Source organism: Apodemus sylvaticus, chromosome X (assembly GCF_947179515.1).
Source record: "Apodemus sylvaticus chromosome X, mApoSyl1.1, whole genome shotgun sequence".
NCBI classification, from domain to species: domain Eukaryota; kingdom Metazoa; phylum Chordata; class Mammalia; order Rodentia; family Muridae; genus Apodemus; species Apodemus sylvaticus.
Window position 1 is genome coordinate 31,336,755 of NC_067495.1, and position 17,596 is coordinate 31,354,350.

At 40.8% G+C, this 17,596-nt stretch overlaps 1 protein-coding gene across 5 annotated transcripts in view; it reads right to left on the reverse strand.

Moving 5' to 3' along the window:
* The window catches only part of Phka2 (phosphorylase kinase regulatory subunit alpha 2), a 79,608-nt gene that overhangs the window by 16,523 nt on the left and 45,489 nt on the right, over positions 1-17,596 (reverse strand). For all 5 annotated transcript variants that reach the window (XM_052170599.1, XM_052170600.1, XM_052170602.1 and 2 more), the window contains 7 exons: positions 16,457-16,535; positions 11,680-11,814; positions 10,930-11,039; positions 9,593-9,737; positions 9,292-9,370; positions 6,648-6,817; positions 5,093-5,266 (listed from right to left, as the gene is read on the reverse strand). In XM_052170599.1, the coding sequence (XP_052026559.1) occupies positions 5,093-5,266; positions 6,648-6,817; positions 9,292-9,370; positions 9,593-9,737; positions 10,930-11,039; positions 11,680-11,814; positions 16,457-16,535 (892 nt within the window). The remainder of the gene's footprint in view (positions 1-5,092; positions 5,267-6,647; positions 6,818-9,291; positions 9,371-9,592; positions 9,738-10,929; positions 11,040-11,679; positions 11,815-16,456; positions 16,536-17,596) is intronic.

Here is a 17,596-nt window from a genome sequence, read left to right on the forward strand (position 1 = left end):
GGACAGAAGAATAAAGGACTCTCTGAAGAGAATGAAAGAGAGAGGATGTCTAGGCACTGACTGGTTACACATCTGAAGTTCTGAGTACATTCCTTAGAGAGACAGTGACTAGAGATCCAGGCAAGCATTCTTTAGCCTTGAAGTAGGAGAATAGAATGGGAGGCAGTAAGATTCAGCCCCCACCTCATAGCTCCAAGGCCATAAGCTCTAGGGGCCTCGGGGGGTTCTTCTGCAGTAGCAGGTAACCAGACCTGCACTGAAAGAGGTACTCCAAAGTAAAAAGGCGAAGCCTTTACTAAAAGGAAAAGGTGACTTGGGAATGGAAACTATTCAGGGAAAAGAAAGTATAAACACAAAGAGTAAAAAGCCCTGCCTCTACTTTTTTTATTTAGAATAATAAGAAATTCTATTGCATGTATAATACAAGAACAGATGGAATTTGGGAAATAAAGATTAAAACATAATAGCAAAAATGAAAAAAAATCAATTGAAGGGGTTACAAAAAGTTGAGCAATTGCATTCATAACAGATTAGAAATATGGAAAACAAAACAAAAGTGATAAAAATTTCTCTAAGAAGTTAATAAAATATATAGGAAAAGAAAGTATAGGAACAATTTGAAGAAGAAAATGAGCCAAAGTATTCAGAAAACCTTTACAGGATTGAAAATAAACCCATACATTTCTAGATCAAAAGACCCACTCAGCATATAATGGATGGAATGTTTTCATCCATTGTATATATCACTGAAATTTCAGAACCTGTGAACAGATCTTAAAACTTTCCAAAACCAGCTAATATCTTAAAGATCAAAAATCAATATAAGAACCTGTACACCCAGCCAGATCTCCCACATCTTTCTTCAGAGTCTACCCAGTGAGCCCATCTGACCATCCTTGACCATTCCACCAGACCTGGCTCAGATTGCACATCCAGTTTCTGAGCCTAGCCTGGCCACCCCTGCCTATATTACATTTGATCTTTAGCTTTCCTCCAGGATGTACCCTATATACCCCCCCCCCCAATCCAGAGTCCACTTCCACGCCAAATCTAATCTTTCTGCCTAGCTAGACCTATACCTACACCCCAGGCTTGGTGTGTAGGAGACACAAGGAGACACACATCTTATATGAAAGCCCTATATATCCTGTTCATCTGACTTCATTCTACCCAAGCCATTTCCAACCTCTAGGTAAAAACTTGCCCACATATCTTTTCTTGTCCCAAGCTGTTCCTATTCATATCAGACTAACATTAGAACTCACAAAAGAACTCTACATGCCCAAATTTCATCTCATTTCTCTCCCCCCCTCTCTCCCCCCCCTCTCTCCCCCCCTCTCTCTCATACACACACACACACCACACAAAAAATGCAATATGGAAAGATCCATGTAGTACTTTCTTTTCCAAGTCTACAAGTCCTATACAAATGTTTTCCAATAATAGTTACCTAGATGAACCACAGTGCACAGAATTTAAAAGAACAATCATAAATGTCATCAAGGTATTCAAGGCGTTTAGAGAAAATACAAAGAAATAGCTCAATAAAATTAAAGAGCTTAAAAAAAGAATAAATGTCTAAGCAATGTCCAACACAACACAAACATAAGGCTAGTGGAAATGGTAAAAAAGAATCCAGGATTGGAGAGCAGAATTCAGTAAGGAGATAGAAACATTGAGGAGGACTCAAGCTGAATTGAAGATGAAATTGAAAAACCCAACCCAATTAGACTAGAAAACTCAAAGGGAATCCTTACAAGTAGAATGAATCAAATAATACAGACTATCAGGACTCCAAGATAAAGTAGAGGATATAGACCAAGTAAAAGGAACAGAACGAACACACACACACATACACACACACACAAACACACACACAAAAGGAAGAATACAGAAACTTTACAATATCATGAAAAGACCAATCTTTGAATTATAGGCATGGATGAGGGAGAAGAATCAAAAGTCAGTGGCATAGACCAGATTTTCAACAAGATAATAGAAGAAACTTTCTCAATATAAGTAGACACACCCATACAAGTACAAAAAGCACACAGAACACCAATCAGAAAAGACTAGAAAAGAAACTCTCCATGGTATAACATAGAAAAAACACAAGTTACAAATAAAAGAAAACCCATGAGAAACTTTGAAAACCAGAAGAGCCTGGAGCAATACATTATGAATTCTAAAAGACCTTGATGGTCAGCCTAGACTAATATACCCAGTAAAAGTATCCACTATAATTGAAAGCAAAAGAAAAACCTTCCACAGTATAAATACCATAAGCTGGAATTGACCTGAATGTCTCCTCCCTGAGGAATATCTTTCATGGTACCAGAAGGCACTGTACAAATTTCTAAAGGGGGAAGCAACCAACAGTCCTATCCAGCTATGATGCCTATGAACCATATCAAAAGTCAGCATGGCATAATAACTGTAAGAGTAGATACTTTAGTAGCTTGCTTCCTGTGATAGTAACCAACAGCTTTCTAATTGGATTTCGGATCCATTCAACAAGAAGGAAACCATGCTTGGCACTGGAAAACTAGAGAACCCCTTGGTGCTAGAGAAATCATGGATCTTGGAGGAGAACCTACAATCAACCACCTCTTTAGTAAACCAGCATAATCTGTAGCAACAATCTAAACATTTGGCTTTATATCCACAGATAAATATAGTCCTCAACCCTTTTCAAGGAAACTTCTATTTGCAACAGAGACTTATGTAGAGAATCAGTACTAATCAAAATGCAGAATTGTGGAGCTCAGCCCCAGTACAGTATCTATAAAACACTCCCACACCTAATGCTCAGAGACCATTATGGAAGGAGGCAGAAAGACTCTTAATAGCTAGAAAATCATGGAGTTTGCTGTGAGACTGTTTCTTAGTAATGTCAGAAGCTACACCTACAAAGTCTCATTAACAAGACTACATAAACGAGATGAATAAGGACAACACTAACAGATATACCAAGATAGACAAAAGAAAGACTGAGGTCTCAATCATACACCTACACACACACACACACACACACACACACACACACACACCCCAAACCAAACCAAATCAAAAAAACCCCCAAACCTACAGGCAACTAAAGAATCCTGAGAATTGTAGAATAGCTTCTCTAGGGAAAAGCGTAACTAGTTGTCTAATACCAAATGGTTAGCCTTAAAAACAGACATGCAAGTAACATTATACAGATTAAGCAAGTTATATTTAGAAATATATATTTAATATATATATATAATATAAATATAAATAAAGACAATCATTAAAGACCACATATGGTATGAGTCAGTTTATTATATGTATCCAAAGTGACTATAGACAAAAAAGAGACAGAGGATTAATGATTGCCTGGGAGTAGAGAAGGGATATATTAATGAAGCTGAGGGTATTGTTCTCTAGGATAAAAATATACATGCATATAAGAACAACTGCTCTTTGGTTTTTCAAGACAGGATTTCTCTGTGTAGCCCTGGCTGTCCTGGAACTCACTCTGTAGACCAGGCTGGCCTTGAACTCAGAAATCCACCCGCCTCTGCCCCCTAAATGCTGGGATTAAAGGTATGTGTCAACACTGCCTGGCCCACATATAAGAACAATTAAAGAAAAAAAAGGAGGCCATGATTTCAAAGAGAGCAAAGAGGGATATATAGTAGAGTTTGGACATAGGAGTAGGAAATGATGTAATATATTATAATCCGCCAAATAAAAGGAATAATTTGACCAAAATATATGTAGGTCAGCGAGATGACTCAGTGGGCAAAGGTGCTTACTGCCAAGCCTGATAACCTGAGACCAATCCTGGGAACCCACATGATGCAAGAAGAACCAATTCCTAAAAGCTGTCCTCTGACAACCACATGTGCACCCACATCCACACCTACATAAAACAAAAATAAATATGATTAAATATAAATATATTTAATAAATAACTCATTTAAAAATATTTATATACTTAAGGCAACATTTTGTAGAAGCAAGTGAGAACATCAAAAAAGAAACATATTATCCAGAGAGAACCTTCTTGTTTATATTTATGTAACATTTTCTATGTTTTTTGTTTATTTATTTGCAGGCTGTGGATTCTAAATCTGAGGCCAACACTAAGGATATAACAAGGAAATGAAGAGAATTCCATCAGTAAAGTGTTTTCAGTGCAAGTATGAGGACCAGGGTTTAATTCCCAGTGCCTATATAAAAATCTGGATATATGCACTTGTAATTCCAGTACTTTGGAGGGAGAGACAGAAAGATCCCTAAGGCTTGCTGGCCAGCGTAATGAGTGAGTCCTGAGGCCAGTGAGAGACCCTATCTCAAAAATGCAAACAAAATAAATATAACAAGGTAGGAACCACTTTTGTTGAGGAACACCCAAGTAGTCACTGTCAGAGAGAGGGGAGGAGTGAGAAAGACATACACACAAGTACCCAGGCAAGAGTATGTGCACATGAACTAAATAACACCAACAAAGAGAAGAATACAGTACAACCAAGAAGAAAGTCAAGGAGCCTCAAGCGCAACTGGCCTAGAAAAGAGACTTTGCAAACTCTTAAGAAACACACTCAAGAGACTCACTAATATAACTCATGTGAAAATTTGTATTGTAAGGGCACTGGGATTTAGAAGAAAAGCAAACAAAATGACAATGTTAATTTCAGGAAAATCAAGACATAAAAACTGGAAAATAATCATACTACACTATAATGTTCAATTAAAAATGCTATCTGTATGTATACTGTAAATGTGAAGACTGATTTAACTAAACTTTTTAGACAATTCCTTTAGTAGGTTAGGGAACGAAATAGAAAAATGGTAACTTAAGACCGCTAAATCCTTCTCCACATACTAGAACACTGTACATCAAACTGATGCCTCAAGGACAGAAGTAAACACATACTATTTTAGAAATATGGAGATATGGAAATGCCAGAAGAAACGTCTAGAAGATCTGAAAGTGGTCACATCTAAGTAGAAGGTTGGAGGAGGGGGCACATCTTGTCTTTTGGGACTGACTTAAATTATATTTATACAATGCTCTGATAAAAGAATGTAACTTAATGGACAGAAGAGTTTAATAACATACATGTAGTTTCCAAACCCTTTGCTTTGGCCATCACAGAAAGTATGTCCCGAGTGGAGTGGATTGCACTGAAAACATGGCTGTCTTCTGCCTTCTTACACAGAGGGGGCAGGTAGCACTTCAAGGATGTGCTTTGAAGAAGGTGGCTGATATACTGGTCAAGCTCATCTTGGCTTTCTGCAATTGGACAACCAAGGAAACAAATAAATGAAAACAAGCTATTGAGTAAACAACATTTAGCAACATATATTTTTACCTCCCTCCACTCACAAGGATAAAGTTAGTGACAGGTACACCATATGTGTGTACAAATTTATTGCTTGAAAAAAATCTTCATTCTATATCAAAGAAATCTAGAATGAGCGTCTAAGTAACAACATCCCAAGGTGAGCTGTAGAATATGAAAACCTGAAGAATACTAGCTGACATTCTGTCTTGTGAGCTAAGCCTTATGGAGCTTTTTGTACCATTTACAAATGTTATCTAAAAGGAAAAGACAGGTCACACTGACCCAATATCATGTTCAGATCAAGACATGTTATATATGTGTGGGGTTTCTCCACTCACATCTAATCAAAACTAGGTCATTTTACCATTCCCTTTAATAGTCAAGTAATATGTTTCTCCTTTAAGAATGTCCACTGTAAGGGCTTCAGGGTGCAGCTCAGCAGTATAAGCATGTGTGAAGTTTTGGGTTCACTCTCAGGTCAGAATTTAAATAGCTGTGAAAATCCCTGTAAGGAGCACAAGGAGCAGCTGGTGCAAACTGAACTCACAGAGGTCTGAGGGGCAAATGGACTATCTTAAAACAAATGACACAGAGGACTGGGTGTGATGGTCCAGCGGGCAATGAGGACTGCTGCCGAGCTTAACAACCACAGTTCAATCTTCGGAATCCACATGGAGGGAGAGAATCAACTCCCAAAAGTTGTCTCTGACCTCTCTCTCTATGTTATCTCTATCTCTATGTCTATATCATGGTATCATAGTATCTCTCTCTCTCTCTCTCTCTCTCTCTCTCTCTCTCTCTCTCTCTCTCTCTCTCTCTCACGTGTGCACACACAATACAGTAAATAAATGGGAAACATTTTTTAAAAATCAATTTATGAACAGCCTGTAACTAAGACTTTCCTACAAGGCTTATAAAGGTCTGCTTTCAAGGGCAATAGTGTAATTTAGGTTATTGTTTTAAAAGATATTTATTTATTTATTTAATTTATATGAGTGTACCGTAGCTGTCCTCAGACACACCAGAAGAGGGCGTTAGCTCTCATTAAAGATGGTTGTGAGCCACCATGTGGTTGCTGGGAATTGAACTCAGGACCTCTGGAAGAGCAGTCAGTGCTCTTAACCGCTGAGCCATCTCTAGCCCTAGTAAATCAGGTTCTTAAATTAGCACTTTACTCATTTTAGTGAACAGAATCTTCAGAAGCCTTGTATCTGTTCATTTGTTTTTAGTTTACTTGTCAATTATTTACTGTATTTAGGTCTTAGGCAACTTAGTGCCAAGGTTTGAAGAAATGCAATCAATAATTCAAAGATGCTTGCCATAAGGTACCTTGATGACCACTGTCTTCCAGGTATCCTCCCAGGTCTGGCTCACTGTCAGGACTAAAGCTCCCATCACTGATGTCACCAAACAACTTCTCATCACAGTCTGGATCCAGGAAGGTCAGGTATGTGTAGAATGAGGTAGTAAGGAACTCTGCCAGGTTTCCTAGTTTTACTCTGTCAAAAGGGGATACAGGTGGGGTGCAGACAGACTATGAATGACTATGAAACTCTTAGATAGCTAGCTAGCACTTCTGCAGGAGTCAATAAATATACTGGCCTTCTATCAGTCAAAAAACAAACCCAAAAAATTCAATAGCAAAGTTGGGCATGGTAGGAACGCCTGGAATGTGAGCATTTGAGAAACAGGAACAGGAGGATCAGAAGGTTGGGGCCATCTTCAGCTTCATAGAAAGTTTGAAGCCAGCCTGGGCAATATAAGACCATACCTCTAAAGTTTTATTCACAAATGTGAGGTAAAGACACGTAACATTTAAAAGTCAATAGATTTCATGCCTAATTTTTGTTGCCAAACCTAACAAATACAAGCTTATTTTCCTGATTAGCTAACAATTTTACAAAATAAACAGAGTAAACCAGTTTTAGTTGGAGTCAACCTCTTGAGTTTTCTAATCTCTAACAACTGGATCGGAAGCAGTAATTCTCCTCATGTGCTTGTCCCTGCATGAAACATGGTGAGATGGATACAGGGGGCTTATGATGAAAGACACATGCATCAGAGTTAAGGTTCTCTCTAGAAGGAAGTCATTGGATTGACCTACCGTCCACAGATTGATACCAGTTCACCCTGCATGGGCCCTACTACATTGGGCTGAGAAACAGTCCAATGAAAACAGGCAGCCTGGGGTCATGCTAAAGAGGGATCAACACTCGAGATACTAGTGGGAGGCCATGTAGTTTCTGCCCTACGGAAATGTCAGATACTGAAGTGGAAGACAACAGGACCTCCCTTTGAGCTAGCAGCATGAGATCAGAATTTAGTTAATATGTGTGAGAACCTAAGAACCCAGAACAGAATTGTTTACAGAGTAAATCAGAGTATGCAATATAACCACCTTTGCAGGTGGCTGAATTTCAGCTGGCAGAAGGCTTATGGCAAAACAACAGTTAGGAAAGAAAAGCCTGTCCTTCACTGAACAAAACTAGAGAGCCAAGACACAGGTCTAAGACTTCATTTGTTTTGCCCTAGAGTTGGGAGATGGACCAGAAAACCAAAATGCAATGGGGGCATTTTCTCTGATGAAGGTGAAAGTGTGGGTTTTCTGAGGCTAAAGAGAACACAAAGCAAGGCAGTCACTTCAAAAGCTTTTGGGAGCATGAGACTCCATCAAAGGCCTAGGATATTTTCTTTTGGTCATGATGCTCTATACTAGGTGGCAACTTATCCAGGCTGGAGCCAAACTGCTCAGAAGTAGATGTTGATGGTAGTTGTAATATTAGCCCTGCATATGTACACAACATCACACTGGGGACTGTCTGACTGATACTTCCAAGAGACCAAGGGCAGCCTGTATGAGAATCCACTTCTGGACAACAGCAGGGCCTACAGGAAGCTACAAGGCACAGGTGTCAACCTTAGAAGCTGGAAAATAATCACTTGAGGCCAGCCTTAGAAAGACAATTGAGTGCATCTTGAAAGACAACAGCGAGGTAGTGAAATGAGCCAATAACAAAAAGACCTTACATTGAACAAGTTGTCTGGCCTAAAACCAGACTTTGTGTCCCATAAAGCAGATAGCAGGGAGTTGCTTCTTGCATATGGGGTTTGAATTCTGAAAGATGGAAAATGTTCTGGAGATCTGTCTTACATGATGGAAATGTTCTTGGCACACTGAGCTGCATACAAAGGTAACGTATAAGTAGTTTGGCAAGACATATTTGACCAGAAATTTTTAAAAACATGCTTTTCCTGTGGCAACAGGTAGGAGGATGCAGGAAGGGGGTCACTTAACTTTTGACTCACTCCAAGAGACTCATGGAGATGAAGATATAGACTACAGAAAAAGAAAAATCACCTACCTTGGGTCACGCAGAGTATAAAATAAAAGGAGATTCCTGTAGAGCCACCAACCCTATTCAATTAAGGTCTAAGGATCATACGCAGGAGAGACATACTTTAGGACAACAAACCCAAATATATCTTATACTACTAAATATGGTAGACAACAACTTATGTAGGCTTAATCAGATGCTTTGCTTCTGAGGGCCACTGAGAAATCTGTAAAGTTGTGGGACTTATTCTTCTCAAGGTGACAGTGTACTCAAGTTGGCTTTTATTGTGCACTTGCTGGCCCCTCCCTGGGTGCTTGCTGTTTTCTTCCGCGTCTCTAGGAAAAACACACAGCAATCCATGCTTCCCAGGAAAGACAACACTTCTGAGACTGCTATGCTCACTTCTCTATGCAGGTGGTCTTTCAGTGCCCAGGAAAGTTTAACAAGCAAATATTGCTTTAGATCGGATTTAAGCTTTCCATGGGAGATGAAATCAGATTAGTTTTGATTTCCTTTTTACTCAAAAAAAAATCTGTGTGTTTAGGTTTAGAAAATTGATGTGAAAGGCAGGGAAAGAACAGAAGACTTTTAGAAAGGTCAACGTTATCCTTATTTAATGAAAAGAAATCCTGACTTACCTAGCACCTCCAAAATAGCCATCTTCTAGTTTTCTAATTGTAGAAAGAACTGCAGGATGAATGTCTGATCCATCATTTGCTAAGAAAAAGAATAATGACTGAGTTTCTTTATCTGGGAGCACAGTGCCCTGAAATGTTCTCACCAACACCAACCCATCAAAATGTTTATGGTACAAGATTCCTTAGACAAAGATGTCAGACTGCTAAGGATCCCCCTTCAGGACTTGGTGATGTCCATGGGAACTGTCCTAAACATTTAGGTAAGAGCCCATGACCCAACAGATGAAGTTCATGAAATTACTGAGCATGGTGTGTGTGACAGGGAAGGTGAGAGTGGGGCGGCCGGTCATCCGCCAGCAGGTGCACAGATAGGCCAGTTCAATCCTCAGCATCTCCACAATCATCTCATTGTCCAGGGCCAGGTAGAAGTGATGCTGGTCAGTGAACTGAAAGGCAGAACAGGCCAAGTCAAGGGCCACCCTTTATTTTTTCCCACACAACACTTGTCATCAAGGACTGTCTGTACTAATCCCGAATCTGTTGCCTAGGAAGATATTCTATATTGGTCTCAATCCCCTGAGCAGGGAACCACTTTTTCTGAGATGAGACATAACAATGTATTTACCTGCCCATGAAATGAAGCTACACAGGTATGAAAGGAAAGGTATGTTGCTAGACCTGCCTTTAACTCCTCCCATAGTGGATGCAAGTGCCTTGTTCACCAAGGGCCTATCAAAAGCCTTGTAATTGCTACACCTTCTGGGGATCCTCGGTTCACACCTTCAAGGTGAGAAAGAGCTGGGAACTGTCATCTGATGGATGCCTGCTTAATGAGAATCAGAGGACTGCCACATAATGATGAAAATCCAATTGGTCTCCTGACCTCTGTTCTAGTGTGCGCTCAGCTCTGCATTTGGAATTTGGTACCAAGGTTTGCAATGTTCAAAGTGGCAGCTACTGAGGCAGGTGGGCAGGAGTCCATGCTATGTCCTACACTGGTAAAGTGACCACACTGTTTATGTTTCTAGCTGTTCAAATGGATAAAAAAAAAAAATCAGTGAGTGTTTCTGTATAGTTAGTTTTCTTTAAGAACAAGCATTCTGAAGACAAGTTCCATAGTTAACATATTCTGAATCTCAATAGGGTTTGGGACCTGAAAACCATTCCAGTTGTTTGTCATACTGAGTGTCCTATGACAACTTTCACAAGGGTCAGAGAGTATTAAGTTAAGGTGATATGAGCCAAGTGACAAATCATATTATAAAGCAATGTGAATCTTATTAACATTCATGTCTGGAAGTGATGACATACCCAATTTGATTCAAGTAGCATTAATTGAATACCTATTGTAAACATTTTCTATACCTCCATCTGATCCTATGCATACAAAATTCTTCCATGTTTTGACATAGAAATGCTTACCAGATAGAAAAGAGAAACTAATGAGAAGATGCTGATTGGTTTTCTACTTGCCTGCACTTTTTTTTGAGGCAGGGTCTCACTGTATAGTTCCAGCTGGTCTGAAACTCATGTAGACCAGGCTGGCCTTGAACTCATGGAGTTCCCCCAGTCATTGCCTCCACAGTGCTTAAATTAAAGGCGCATACCAACATGGACCACCATGCCTGTTCTTTTTACCTGGGGTGTAAAAGTGAAGATGTGATTCCTAATCACATAGAGTTTAGAGGTGCCAAGGACACCAATGTGACGATATGGTCGACCACTCAATTTCATATTGTTATTTCGTCCTATTTAAAATATGAAGGAAAAATGGAGTTAGAGAAAATAAGGTAACAGCTATTCCTAGTGACCTAGGTTAAGACTGGGACATACTTTTATGCCAGACAATATACTCTGGGGTCTTGTTTTCCTAATACCTTTGAAAAGTGGAACAAAGGTGAATGGAGAAACAAATCCTACCCCTCTCTTCATGCATGGATATGAGTAATGCCAGTTTGATCTCTATTGAGAATAATAATACGGACTTTGAATTTATTTAGTAGTCAGTCATAAACTAAATGAATTCAGATTCTAAGAAAAGAGAACTGCTTCCCACTTTTAATGGGTTAAATGAGTATTATAGGGCACCACAGGTAACAATTAGAAGTTATAGCAAGATACCAGTGGCCCTTTCAACTGTGACATTTCAAAGGGGGTTGCTTATTCTCCAACATGTCTGCTCCTATGGCAGCAGGACTGACCCAGCTGAGGGAAATATGCTTGCCTGCCCACTCTTCTTCACAATGAAGTGGACTACTGGTTGACCTCTTTAGTGTTCTGCCCAGGCCTTCTTTAGACCTTATAACCAAGTTTCCCTCACACCCAAACCTAAAACCTGGGAAGCCCTTCTTTGCCAAATATACCCCAATATTCATTCCCCTGACCTACCAAGATTGGCATATATGTGACTAAGAATCCGGCCTGGCTGGACTCGAATTGGATGCACATCAGCAATGCTCTGGACATTTACTCCATGTTGCTTCAATAGCTCCTTAATGTGACTGTTTTCTGCCAAAACAGCAACTGCAAACAAGAACAAAGACTTAGCATTGGATCTGTGTTTGGTATCTTGGCATGTCAGCCCATTCTCCATGGTTGGCTTTGGTGATTGCTTTATTGCACTTCCAGCCTTTCCCTCTCGTCACTGTACCTCAGCATACACAATGCATATCTGTCAAGTGCCCTCACTGTGTAGGATGGTCTGAGAACTTACAGAAAGGGTCTTCAATAGGCTCTAGTACTGACTCATCTACTGTGGGCTAATTAGATGTTCTTGTGGCTTCTTTTAAGGATTCGCTGTGAATATGATATCATTGGTATTAAAATGCTTTAAAAAGCATCAGGTGTCAGGTGGTATGTAAGTGTTAACTTACCATATCAGAAATAATGCCTTACCTCCCTCTGGGTCTGCATTTATGTAAACATCCTTGTGTCATTTTCACATAGGGTTAGGAGTGGAAACAGCTCCCTTAGGGGATGCCAGACAGAGTCTGCTAACAGGAATGCTTTAGCTTAAGAGATAGGAGAGGACAGTTTTCTTTTCCCCAGAAAAGAAAGCAGGCCTCTTAGAGTAGAGCCTGGTAAAAGTGGGACTCTCTGGCCCACTTAGAAGCACAGCACAAAATCCCACAGATGAGAAAGAGCACCCATCCCAGATATTTGCACCCTTGGCTCTGGCTGGCAGGGACCTCCAAGTGTCTGGGTGCTGGTAGTATATGCAAAAATTTGTCTTTGTTTAGGGCCACATCAGGGATGGCTAGACGGTTATCTATCATACCAGTACTGCCTGTCTTTATGAGAAAGCAGTGTGTTGGCAAAGAGATGGAGTCTGGACAGGTGCAGAAGAGGACAGTCACAGAGAGAAGCTGGTACCTTGCCCAGCTGCAGCAGAGCCTTTTGGAAACTAGAGTGCCTCAGGCCAGAGAACATATGCTAGCTACTGTTAAGAGTATCTTCCCCAATCTTAACATTGTATCCATAGACTGGGAAGTATTGAACATGCAATACATAGAAATGCCTTTGATGGCTGAGAAGCATCTTAAAAAATGCTCGACTTCACTAGTCATCAGGGAAATGCAAATCAAAACAACCCTGAGATTTCACCTCTCACCAGTCAGAATGGCTAAGATTAAAAATTCAGGAGACAGCAGGTGTTGGCGAGGATGTGGAGAAAGAGGAACACTCCTCCACTGCTGGTGGGATTGTAAGATGGTGCAACCACTCTGGAAATCAGTCTGGCGGTTCCTCAGAAAACTAGGCACTTCACTTCCGAAGGATCCTGCTATACCACTCCTAGGCATATACCCAGAAGATTCCCCAGCATGTAATAAGGATACGTGCTCCACTATGTTCATAGCAGCCTTATTTATTTATTTATTTATTTATTTATTTATTTATTTATTTAGATATATTTTTTAATTACATTTCAAATGATTTCCCCTTTTCTAGACCCCCACTCCCCGAAAGTCAGCTGGAAAGAACCCAGGTATCCCTCAACAGAAGAATGGATGCAAAAAAATGTGGTATATACACAATGGAGTACTATTCAGCCATTAGAAACAATGAATTCATGAAATTCTTAGACAAATGGATGGAGCTGGAGAACATCATACTAAGTGAGGTAACCCAGACTCAAAAGATGAATCATGGTATGCACTCACTAATAAGTGGATATTAGCCTGGAAATCTGGAATACCCAAAACATAATCCACACATCAAATGAGGTACAAGAAGAATGGAGGAGTGGCCCCTGGTTCTGGAAAGACTCAGTGTAGCAGTATAGGGCAAAACCAGAACAGGAAGTGGGGAGGGGTGGATGGGAGAACAGGGGGAGGGAAGGGAGCTTATGTGACTTTTGGGGAATAGGGGGTCAGAAAAAGGGGAAATCATTTGAAATGTAAATAAAAAGTATATCGAATAAAAAAAAAGAATTAAAAAAAAGAAATGCCTTTGAGAGTTGAACATTACTAACACATATCACCTGAGGGGTTTTATTATCATCATCATCATTATTTTCTATATTCTTTGTTTATATTCCATATGATTTTCCATCATCATCATCATTATTTTCCATATTCTTTGTTTATATTCCATATGATTTTCCCTTTCCCGGTTCCCCCTCCCCATAAGTCCCATAAGCCCTCTTCCCTCCGCCCATTCCCCAATCAACTCCCTCCCACTTCTCTGATCCAGTACTCCCCTACAATGCTGCATCAAGCCTTTCCAGGACCAGGACCCTCTCCTTCCTTCTTCTTGGGAATCATTTGATATGTGAATTGTGTCTTGGGTATTCAGAGCTTTTGGGCCCACCTGAGGTTTTTGAAAAGCAGTTTGATACCAGTGGTGTCACAGTCACAGTGAATCCTTAAAAGAAGCCACGAGAACTCCTAATTACACAGTAGGTCACAATAGCTGAGCCAGGACTGGAACTGAATCCCCACAACATCCTCCGCTTTCCCAGGCCTCCAATAAATGAGATTGCTGGACTGTGCAGGACCATCTGTGGGGTTTCCTCAACACTTATCCCTTCTGAATTTTTCACTGACAACCAGAATTCCAAAGTTATCAAAGTCACATGGCACTCTCCTATGACTGCCTCTCTCAGGAAGTGGTTGTAACCAAGACCGGAGAGCATCACGATCTGATGCAACTACAAGAGTTCGGCCCTCCACTTGGGGGGCATGGATGTGTCACAGCATGTGTGTGTAGAGGTAAAAGAACAGTCTGCAAGAGTCAATTCTCTTGCTTTACTACGTACACTTTGGAGACTGAATTCAGGCTGTTAGGCTTGGTGGCAAAAGGCTAGTATCTGTTGAGGCATCTTACTGAACCTGTGTGAGTTTCTGAACAGCCCCTAACCTACTCCATGCCAGATCCTCCGGTAATGCTGCTTGTAGTATAATCCTCTCGTTCTACTACACTGAAAAAAGATGAAGAGGGAGCTGAGCAGTTGATTGCCAGCACTCACATCAGTCGGCTCCAGAGACTGAAACACCTTCTATTCTCCTTGGCACTGCATAAGTGCATTCATACTCACATGCACACACGCATATTCATAATTAAAAATAAAACCTATAGATTAAGAAAAAAACTGGTTGAGATCTATTACTATGTCCTGGCCCACAGCTGAAAGAGAACTATTGTAGATTTAAGAGACAAATAAGCAGAATGCGCCGTTCAAGTATGTTAGGGATGAAGCTGGATCAGCCCAGGATATCAGCAACAGGCTCCCACTTCCAGCTGTCTGTCAACTCAAGTCCCTGCGTGAAGAAGCTAACCTCTAACTAAGCTTCATGGAGATGAGCAATGTTGTAAATGTTACCTAATCAGAATGTTGTGGTGGTTAGGTGTGCTCTGCATACACTATTGATACAACTTGCAGCTCCTCTGATTGCACTGTGGCCGTGCTCATTAAAATGGGTCAGTGGCTCAAAGAGGAATGCTTTCTATTTGGTCAATCATTATTTGCAGCGTGTGGGTACACAGATGTCGATACACAGAATGCAAGTCTTAGTCTTAAGAAGTATACAGCTTAAGCCAGGCAAGGTTCATGCCTATAATCTCAGCACTTGGGAGACTGAGGCAGGACTTCTGTGAATGCAAGCCCAGCTTTGGCTATATAGTGAGTTCAAGGCCAGCCAGATTTACAAAGTAAGACTGGTTTAAAGGACCCAAAACAATACACAAAACAAACAAAGGTATAAGGCTTATTTTAGGGGCAATGTGTTATATAGGCACTCAAAACCAGAGCTGCCAGGGGGACTTGGGAGAGGAAACAGGAGGGATTGCGATTCTGAGTGCATATTATGGGCCAGACTTAGATTGACAGCTTCCTCTGTAGCTATCTCCATTGTTTTCAGGATCTCTTGGAGAAGAACAAAAGTTCCAGCAGCCCTAAGACATGGCCCGTGGGGGTATTCTGGGAGAGGCAGTCCTATTGAGCTTCTTATGTTTTTGGAAGAGGAGCTGGCTAAAGATGAAGGAAGGGGTGGTTGAAGCAGGTGGTAAGGACTGAGACCGCCATGGGATAAAAGAACTTCACTGGGTTTTGTTTTCACCAGGCTCAGCCTCCACTTTTCAGAGTGACAGTTATGTGTGCACCAATGACAACAAGGTTTAGAGTCCAGAAAACTATTACTTTGTAGGAAGTAAATTTGTGGGTGGAAGGAATCCTGTTGCTTTGCGAGCCTGCCTGGGTTATACAAGGTTTCACATAGATACTTCCTTATTGCATAATGGATCACAAACAGACATACCCTGTCCACCCTTTGCTCTGTGTCAATGTCTTACTATGTAGGCTAGACTGGCCTCAAGCTCTCTTTGAAATCAAAGGAGACCTTGCACTTCTGATTCCATTGCTCTTACTTTTCTCATTCTGGAGTTACAGATGCAGGCCAACACGCCCAATTTATATAGTGCTGAAAATTGAGCCCAGGGCCTCATGCATGCTAGTTAAGCACTTTACCAACTGAGTTACCTCCTCTGCCTGGCTTTGAACTCCTGAGCTTCCTGCCTCAGACACCCAAGTACCAGGATTACCAGTTTGCACTGCTAGAATCTGGCTAAATACACTTTAAAAAAAATCATTAAGTAAGGAGCAATGTGAATGAAAAAATAACATTGATTTTATGCATTACAGATGGATATAGTAAACAAGCTCACAAACCTTGTACTACAACATCAGGTTTGACTGAAGTAGAAAATCTTCTATTTAAGGGATCAATTTCACCAGTGGCAAGGAATCCCTACGAAGAGAGGAGCATTAACACTAGGAAACACTGCTTTAACGAAGACTTCACCTTGCTCCTACACTTGAAAGTGGCATATTTGGGGGCTCAAATACTCAAAAGCCTTTTATTCTCATTTGTTGAATCTCTCTCTATAACACAATACGCTACGCAGAATGCTACTGAGAAATGTATTACGTTGTTTGGTGCTTAGCTCTGAGGGTTACTCAAATGTACCCCCACATTCTGTGAGTGAAAAGAAAGCTATTACTAGTGCTAGCCAAGTCCCTGCATGTCACACTGGAGTCTCCTATGTCCATCGCTATTCTGCATGTGAGGATGCTGAGGTGAAAGTGCTTCTAGAAAGAGGCCGAGAGACTCTGGTCCAGGACTGACTGCTGTGAAATAGAAAACATTCCCCATCTTGTTAAGTGTGCTCTTTAAAATTGCATCTTCTTTCACTTTCTAGAATTGATCCAAGCTTCCCAAGAGAATGAAGGTGATCTGGAGTGGGGGCTACTGCTGGGCCCAAAGGAAGGCTTTTTTTTTTTATATTGGAGAGGGGGGTCTCAGAGGAGTGGAGTTACTTATTTCCCACCTCACATTTACTGAAATCAGAGCTGAAATGCATTAGACAATTAAGCCTAGTTTTGTCACATTACAGGTGAAGCAATTGAGGTTCAGAGAGATTAAGAGACCTGCCAAAAAGTCCCTGAGCTAGCTGGGTATAGGACTGACTTTCAAAAAGATATATGAAGATATGACCATGAAACTGGAAGATTAAACATACCTGGGTGTAGTGGTCGCTGTGCTAGCTCTCATCAGTCTCTCCCACACCAGTAACCCAGTAATATTCGGATGCACTGTTCCCTTCCCCAGTTTTAGAGGTGGCAAAGCACACAGGCTGGCCAGCCTCTGGAGGGCAGTCCCTTTCTTCTTTAGGCTCCTTCCTTTCCCACACCAAAATTCCAGCTGAAGTTTCTCACCTAACACTGGGAGATTCATTTTAAAGCTTTTTCAACAGAAGCCTGAGAGCAAGAGGGTCAGGAGGTGTGTTGGTGTGGCTTTGGTGTCTTAAG